Source organism: Argopecten irradians, chromosome 2, assembly GCF_041381155.1.
Source record: "Argopecten irradians isolate NY chromosome 2, Ai_NY, whole genome shotgun sequence".
NCBI classification, from domain to species: domain Eukaryota; kingdom Metazoa; phylum Mollusca; class Bivalvia; order Pectinida; family Pectinidae; genus Argopecten; species Argopecten irradians.
This window is the reverse complement of record NC_091135.1, coordinates 50,810,717-50,819,512: the sequence shown is the minus strand read 5'-3', so window position 1 is coordinate 50,819,512 and position 8,796 is coordinate 50,810,717. Positions and strand designations below refer to the sequence as shown.

General features: G+C 35.2%; 2 protein-coding genes across 2 annotated transcripts; one reads left to right on the top strand and one right to left on the bottom strand.

Moving 5' to 3' along the window:
* The first annotated feature begins 687 nt into the window (after positions 1-687).
* LOC138315835 (uncharacterized) lies at positions 688-3,353 on the top strand. Its single transcript, XM_069257130.1, has 2 exons — positions 688-921; positions 1,516-3,353. The coding sequence occupies exons 1-2, from the start codon at positions 806-808 to the stop codon at positions 2,960-2,962; spliced, it is 1,563 nt and encodes a 520-aa protein (XP_069113231.1). The 5' UTR covers positions 688-805; the 3' UTR covers positions 2,963-3,353.
* Positions 3,354-4,125: 772 nt separating this feature from the next.
* Positions 4,126-7,422, bottom strand: LOC138315836 (uncharacterized). Its single transcript, XM_069257131.1, has 2 exons — positions 7,078-7,422; positions 4,126-5,751 (listed from the first exon to the last, which is right to left on the bottom strand). Exons 1-2 carry the CDS (start codon positions 7,280-7,282, stop codon positions 4,553-4,555), a joined length of 1,404 nt encoding a protein of 467 aa, XP_069113232.1. The 5' UTR covers positions 7,283-7,422; the 3' UTR covers positions 4,126-4,552.
* Between the last annotated feature and the right edge of the window lie 1,374 nt (positions 7,423-8,796).

Below are 8,796 nucleotides of genomic sequence, written 5' to 3'. Positions count from 1 at the left end.
ATGATCGTAAAAGGCGACTAAATTTAGGATCTTATCTTTTCTTTTCTTCCTAACTGACTTTATCTTTCCTAATGCCTCCCTTGGCACCGCCTCACTTTTGGCCTTGAGTTGAGCGTGAGGAAGGCTCTGGGTTCTGTCCCCTGGCCGAGACACACCAAAATCTATAAAAGTGGTAGTTTCTGCTCCTGCTTAGCGCTCAGCACACACGGAGTGGGACGACTGGTTCGCCCGTTGTCAGTATAATGTGACCGGGTGGAGTGTATTGCTTGGTGTCTTCGGCGGCATGCTTCAGTGATATAGCATTATAAAAAGGGCAACAGTTCCACTATACAAGAAGACACAACATAAATATACCGCAGTCTCCCAAAACACGCACCTCGCACAACATACACGCAACACACCGCATGCATGGGAGGCCGTCCTTACATGACCATAGCTGTTAATAGGACGTTAATTAATCAAACAAACAAACAAAACCTTTCAAAACGTAAATTGAAACTAATTAGATACATGAATATACAATTATACATGTATGTGCATGGTTTGTTTTACACTAATTTAATGACTTGAGAGGAAAATCAGTTCAATGGATTTTATAAGGTGTGTCTAAAACCACTATCAAACCATTGTAGGAATTCCATTTATTTTCGAATTATTTCGTCACTTAAAAAATTCACAATGGCAAACAATAGTGGGTTATCTCATCTTGATTTTGACCAGGTGGCGACACTGTTCCCGGTCCAGCAGTTTTGGAACTCTCTAATGTTTACCTTGACGATCTATTGATGCGATTTTCAATGACGCGATGGAATCGACGCAATCGTGTGATAAATATGCACATTGGAATCTTAAAGAGCTCAAAACCGAGTTGAGAAAGAGAAATGCTAGAGTATCCGGTCGTAAACAAGAATTACTTAACCGGTAGGCTATAATATTACAGCCATTAAATTGTTACATTTAACCCGTTACAACATCTAGTGTCATGTTCGATTCCGTGAATAATCATAACGTAGAATCTACTGCAGCAGAATGTCTTGCTGGACATAGAGAAACATTTTATGCTGCTAGTATGAAAATTGATATCTGTATACAGTGTTCCACACATGTACATCATATAGAATTTTGTCTAGTTTTAGTCTAGTGTTGTACATGTACCATAAGCCTTCAATCGGTCAGACATTGCAGTCACATATATTGTACAACACGAGATCCGGAGTTTGAAGTTCTATCTATAATATATACACTTTAGCACATATATATAATAGAAGAAATATGGGAATACATGTATGCATCAGTATACATTACAGACAAAACTTCAAACTCCTGTTGTTATACAATCCCACTAATAATTTATAATTATACAAGTATTACAAAGTACAAACGGAAACCGGTTCTGACACATTTTAGTTTGCATCTGTTACGTATTTAATACAAATAGGCAACTGTCAATAGAGATTAAAAAAATACTTTGATATGCCTATTCAAAAGTCATTCAAAATTCTAAATTTCTTACAGACTGGCTGACTATGATAGAAATCAGAATTTTGGAAAGACAGAAAATTTAGACCCAGAGTACCTAATGACCACACCTGATCCTTCATCATACTTGGATGTAAACTGTGATTCAGTGTTTTCTGGCACCACGCTAGACGATCTTACCACTTATTTGGCCAAGTATGACAAGCAGCTAGACATGCTAATACAAAGAATGTATAGTGAGCGAACCATCCGGTATTTTAGAGTATCTACTGACAAAGATTTTACTTATGTATCATCAAGTTGCTATGCTGAATATAGGAAAGGTGTCACATATGATGTTGATGTGCAATTTGACAAAAATGGTTCTATTCAGCAGGCGCAGTGTGACTGCCCAGCAGGAGAGGGACCAGGTGCACATTGTAAACATGTCTGTGTTGTACTGTATGCCTCAGTTATGTTTCAAAAACACAGAGATGTTAAAATTGAGGAGACGTGTACCCAAAAGCTCCAGAGTTTTCACAAAGCAAAGCGATTCATTGGTAGCCCTCTGAAGGCACAGGACATAAATATGCCTGGAGCTGATGAATTTACAAATTTGGATTTTGATCCAAGGCCAGAGCACCTCAGAAATGATCCTGGATATGAAGATAATTTCAGAAATAAGTGTTTAAACTTTTCAGGCATATCCAAAATGCCAATTTTTCAGTTATTTAAGCCTGCCAATGCATTCGCTGTTGCCCATGACCATGATTATTTGAAACTAACACCCCAAGATAGATTTCTTGAAAGAATCAACTTACTCAACATAACACAAGAGAAAATAGATGCAATTGAAGAACGCACACGGGGTCAAATAAATAATGTTGCTTGGAAAGAAGAACGCATGCACCATCTTCCATCATCCATGTATGGAAGAATATGTAAAGCGACGGATCGTACTGATTTTGTGAAGCTAGCTAGATCTTTAACACATTTTACTGACATTAAAACAGCACCGTTAGAACATGGTCGCAAATATGAGAGCTTTGCTATACAGAAATACATGAGTGACACAGGGTGCATCGTTAAACCTTGTGGATTGTTTGTGTCCATGGACTTCCCACATCTGTCATCTTCACCAGATGGTATAGTAACTGACAAGTCCATCATTGAGGTTAAGTGCCCTTATGTTTCAAGAGACAAACCAATTAATTCTCTCACTGTACCATATTTGAAACAAACTTCAGAAAGTGGGTACACTTTGGACCCAAACCATGACTATTATTTTCAAATCCAGGGTCAACTCTTATGTACAAGCTTAAAGGAATGTACTCTTATTGTCTGCCATGCAAATGATCTAAATATCACTGATATTAAGTACCTGTCAGTTCTCAGAGATGATGCCTTCATAGCAGACATGGTTGAAAAGTTAACCAACTTTTATCACAAATACTTCAAACCAACATTGTTGGATATGCTGTACTACAAACCATTTGATCAGTAAGGCTAACATAATATTGTGTTCCCTATCATTTTTCCTGCCTGCACTTGACATTTATACATATAGCTAGTTTTCACAAAGAAAAGACAGAACTTATTGGTACAAAACAAATATAAATTTCATAATTATATGAAATAAATAAGCTGCCTTGTAGCATAGGTATCTGCAAATAAAGTACAATATGTTAGTAAATTATATGGTTTATAAGCCATTTATGGCTATCTGCCGGTAATGATATTGTATTGATGACTAAAGGTAATACTAAATAGGAAACACAGATATTATCAGAGTTGGCCTCGATCACTATGTAAAAAGTAAAAAACAATACATGAACAGTGTGTACATATTCCAAGCAATATTTTATTAATTACTATCTATAGCTATTCCATTTAATGATTTATCAGTTACATCAATCAAATCTGTCGATGAAGTAATTTAGCTATGATTGTAGTAAAATATATGATATTGATAAAACAATGATAAATGTACGTACCTATTTACAATACAACTACATATGTATTTGAGTCACCTCTAAGGTAGAAGGCCCTTTTTAATAAAGTGTTAAAATAAAATTGTGAAAGGTACTTTGTTTACACTGATCATGTTTTGATAACTTAATCAAATCAGAAATATAATAATTTTGACAAACAACTTTAACAAACAAAAGCAGCTGTAAACTCTTAAAATATTACTTTGCTACTCATTCAACTTGTGTATAATGATCACTTTTATCTATCCATTAGAAGTGACAATTTCAGCACCTGTACAAAAATTAGTGTACATGAATCATGTAATAGAAACAGGCAAGTGCCCTTATAACTGTCAGTATTGCATGATTGACACATTATACATCATAACATTACCTGCCTGATTAATTTTGAACCATCAGTAGTTGAAGAAAAAATTCTATAACATTTCAACTTGGTATGCACATTTAAAAAGATCAATTTGTATTCTAAATTTTATTGATACAGTACAACTTGTCAAACTGAGTCTGTCTAATCATGATCTCAATGGATTCCGGCACGACAGTATGGCATTTTCCTTCTAATATCTAAAACCTGTGGTACTGGTATGATTTGGAAACCTATCGAACATACTGTATTTAAATACCATTAAGTGCATTAAATGACACAGGAGTTGAATCAGCTGAGTAACACTCTGATGGGCCACACTGGGCAGGTAGACTATATACATATCATATAATTGGCATACATGTATTATACCAAATGTGATTTTCAGTAAAGTTGTTGTAATCTAATGACATTTAAATGCTTCAAACCAAGTGCTAACTACATGTAATGTAGGATATAGTAGTTTTAATGTAATTACAAATTACATTCACATGTCCTAAAGTAATGTAATTACAAATTAACACAGATCCTAAAGTATATACATAAGATGTAGTAGTTATAATGTAATTAAAATTACATTCACAGGTCCTAAAGTTCTAAATGGTCATTTATATGCAGAATATAATGTACAATCCATGCTCATAGCAGATTCTGCTATTATATTGAACTGTTGTTGTAATTTATTAAAATGGTTTCATAACATCTGAAAGTGTGTTACATTTTATTGAAGATTAAACCTTTAAGCATCTCTTGGAATGATACAAGTTTTGAAGTTACAAAGCATATAACAGCAGAATGTGATATGTGATGAAAGTTTAGTCTCAGTACTGTTAAGAGGATTTGTTAGAATTTTAAATGTTTTTCCAAGACCAATCACTCTTTCAATGTGGACTCTTTTACTTGAGATTCTTCTATCTCGCAGAAGTGTTTTTGAATTAATTCTGTTTCTTTTTTTGAAGAAGGTTGGTATGTTCACAGTGACATCCATTCTAGCAAAAAGATCTTGTACGTTAAAACCTTTATCCGCCATCACACTGTCTCCAGGATCACAAATATTTACAAGCCTACATCTTTCAACAATTTGACGGTCACTTGTACACCCACCGTATGCAGTTGAAACATAGTTAACCAATCCACCTGGTGTTGATCCAACTAGAATCTTTATGGTGTTCCTGTTCTTGTAGGTAGAAAATGTACCTTGTTGAGCTTTTGGAGCTCTTGGCTTCTTAATGGGACATTCGGTGCCATCTACTATAACTCTAGTTGTTGGGAACTTGGCTTTGAAGTCAGATGGGGCAAAGTACCTCACTAAACTGCGAGATGGCCAAATGTTAATTTCCTGCCACTGTTTGGACATAAATATGATCCATGTATATACAATATTTTTCACACTAGACTCAGATATTGAGAAAAATTTGGACAACTCAAAGTTTGTTGTGTAACGCCTGAGCTTCATAAGTGTCATAAAAAATTGATCTTCTACAGATACAGTGTCAATCTGAAAAAATATATATTTCAAACAATAGGCAGCTTGTCCAAGTGTAGACAACACAAACATGAACTTCAGGTAAGACTCTAAACCTGTGTAGAAGTGGATGGTAGTGTCATCATTTGCGAATTGTTCAACAGAAAACATAGGAATCTTTGAAGCACCGGTATGTGTCTGTGTAGATTTGTCAACATTTTCATTACCTACAGAAGATATCACAGTATCACTGTCACTCTCTGTCACATACACCACCTCTTCCTGCAGGTCTACACAATTATTAAACTGCTGCTCCAACTGTTTGGTACAGACATTATCAATGTTGATTCTTGTATTTTCACGCAACACCGCCCTTTCCTTTCTGTTACTAGCTGACTTGGACTCTGGCTGGGTCCAACAGAAGATGCTGGGTACAGCAGCTGACTTCAGTCTGCTAACTGATGGTGTCTTTCCTGTGAATAAAAAGGTTATTATTTATCAACACAAAACAGATGGATATACAGTAGCATCATACTTGAGTGACTATGATAATGAAGTTAGATAAACATATAGTTATACATGTATAAAAAAAAATCAAATAGCCACAGGTGTAAGGTTTTGTTAATCATATAACTACATTTGTAGTTATATACATTGCATGTAGGAAATTTGAAATACAACTTATAGGCTGAATGACATAAAAATTGAACAGGGTCATATTATCACAGTATTTTTTGTTTTGTTTTGTTTTGTTTTGTTTTTGTCTCTATTGTGATGTCACAATAATGCACCATACTTCTCTTCATGGAAGTTAAGTGCGCTAATAAACCTGCCTAAGCTTATATGTATTAAATATTAGTTGTTTTTTTTTTAATTTTCTTATTTGCCTAATAATTTATATAATTAAGCAATTAGAAAAAACACCTAATAATATAAGGCAGGTTTAGCGGACTACATGGAAGTATGAAGAAAAAGAATCAGCCAATCAGAAAGTCATACTTTGTATGAAACCAAAGAAAAATTAATTAATTAAATTGAATCACAAATTTCAATATGCATCACAGGGGCACGCATATTATTCATTATGTATAATAGTAGATAAGTATGTCATATCCTTATATTAGAATATGAAGTACGGTGCTGATATTAGATCAACAATAGTATTAACAGTATTTACGTGCCCCTAGCTGTGCATGCATCTGTACTTACATCAATACATGCAAAGTAACACTAAACAACATGTTTCCAAACAGTTTACATTTTTTATATATTACATGAGGATATCATACATGTAAGCTTACACTAAATTTAGATGTAATGTAGAAAAAAATTAGAATTTTGATAACATACTAATGATACAGGCTAATACTTAGTAGTGCAGAAAACTCGCATTCCTGACGTAAGCTACAGGAAACTTACATGTCCATACACTACACAATGCACTTTAGGCCTACTGTCTACCAAAAGTAGGACATATGCCATAATCAGCACGATATACACAGGTACATGTACCAACACAAGTGTTGACTGTTACACCAGATACAGGTATGTATACAATGACAAACAGTTCGTACATGTACATCTTGTACGTTGTCGCTATACTGTACAGTACATATACTAGTCTAGTAGGCCTACTGTAGGTCTACTGTTCAAACGTACACTTTGTACAGTTTATTACAATTTCGCACAAATCGCTAAACGACTCTACGTACAAAATTTTCATTAAATATATAATAACACTGTCAAAACTTAAAAAATTGAAAGCTATAACTTGCAAAATAACTATATTTCATGTTTACCATGTATCGTCTGCTGCGTGTAATCGTCCGGTGAAAAATGGGCCTTGCAAACGACAGATGTCTTTGTCGGCGTCCAGATCTTCCTTGTGCACTCATCTTCACGTCTTATGGCCTGCATCCATAATTTCCGTCGCTCCAGGTCTTTCGGAAATTCATGTCCACCTCTTCCATGACACCCGGGAACCGAACAGCAAGTTGAAGGCATATCTAAAATATCTTACTAAACTACCCCATCTTTATGTTTACTTGTTGCTAAGATATTGGAACTCTCCTGTCACTGATGCTGGACCGGGTACCACGGCGACACCTGGACAGGAACGATAACTCACTATTTTCGACCATTACAATATGAAAATTATTAAAACGAATGATTCATATATGTGTATTACCTTATTTTTCATAGCAGCTCCAACAATGCCAGTAAGGAAAATATGACCATCATATTTCAATAGAGAGCATGCAAGGATCCCCCCCCCTCCAACATATCTTTCCCTTCCTGGATTGCTTTTACATCAGATGCTGCTTGTCTGTCACCTAAAGGCAAAAACGTTTCAAGGGGCAGCATTAATTCGAAAGATGAAAAATAACAATTACATATTACAATTGAAAAAAATGGATATATTCCTTGCCAAGGTCAGACTCTCCTATTGTTTTCATGAATCTCATATTTTCACTATTTGCTCTGTATGCATGATTATATTTAATAAGGTGTTGTTATATATAAGTGCGGTGGACTGGTCTGGAGGGAGCAACCGGCACTTATAAAAAAAGAAATGGTCTTTTTCAATATGGATGAGGTACCTGCCAATCTGTATATAAAATACTCCTCGATCTGCAGCCTTGTGAGTTTTGGTAGTATTATCTTGTGTTGTGGGATTAGTTGCTGGAAACCTACTACAGGCCAAAACACATCTAAGACATCTGGCAAATCCATTGTAGTAGGCTTAAAATTTCTATTTCTGTCATATGCTTTTAATCTGTAATTAAGGCAAAATTAAAAATTTTGATGAAATTATAAATTGTACCATTTTGATATCCATGTAGTCTAGTCTGAATCATTTGACGATCCAATAATCTAACAAACATATCAGTAATAACATCAGAACTCCCCGGATATTACATGTATGTTGACGTAGACGTCAAAGGTCCACTACCTTTCCGGAGCAAATCATAAATGTTTCTTAAAAACATTAATACATTCAGAAAATATATATGGATGGCCTAAGATGAGATCACAACACCAAACATGCACAAGATTTCCTGCGAAATATATGATAACAGTGGAGAGTTTTTTCGCTGTTTTACCGTCTGACGCAGTGATATTCAACTACCGCACGGTATTTAGGACGACGGCGGGAAACATAAGACGACCCGCGTTATAAAAAATACATTTTATTTATTTTAATAAAATTGTTCAATAGGTGATGATAAGTGTAGTATTAGCGGTAATTTAATAACTTTTGCGACTATTCAAAATTATCGAACTCGTTTTAAATTCCGATTTTGAAAATTAAAAGCCGTTTCAGAAAGGCAAAGGGCCTTTAACTGTACAGTACAATGCACTATACATCAAAGTACAATAGCACTGAAAGCACAGGTACCTGACTCGTTTTTTTTAGCTCACCTGGCCCGAAGGGCCGGTGAGCTTATGTAATGGCGCGGCGTCCGTCGTCCGTCCGTCAACATTTCCTTTAAATCGCTACTAGTCATAGAGTTCTG

Bases quoted from the DNA above. Each gene is read 5' to 3' on its own strand.
- LOC138315835 (XM_069257130.1), top strand. From the start codon at position 806: ATGGAATCGACGCAATCGTGTGATAAATATGCACATTGGAATCTTAAA. The intron at 922-1,515 runs GTAGGCTATAAT...AATTTCTTACAG, and splicing joins AAACAAGAATTACTTAACCG to ACTGGCTGACTATGATAGAA.
- LOC138315836 (XM_069257131.1), bottom strand. From the start codon at position 7,282: ATGCCTTCAACTTGCTGTTCGGTTCCCGGGTGTCATGGAAGAGGTGGA. The intron at 5,752-7,077 runs GTAAACATGAAA...TTTTATTCACAG, and splicing joins CACGCAGCAGACGATACATG to GAAAGACACCATCAGTTAGC.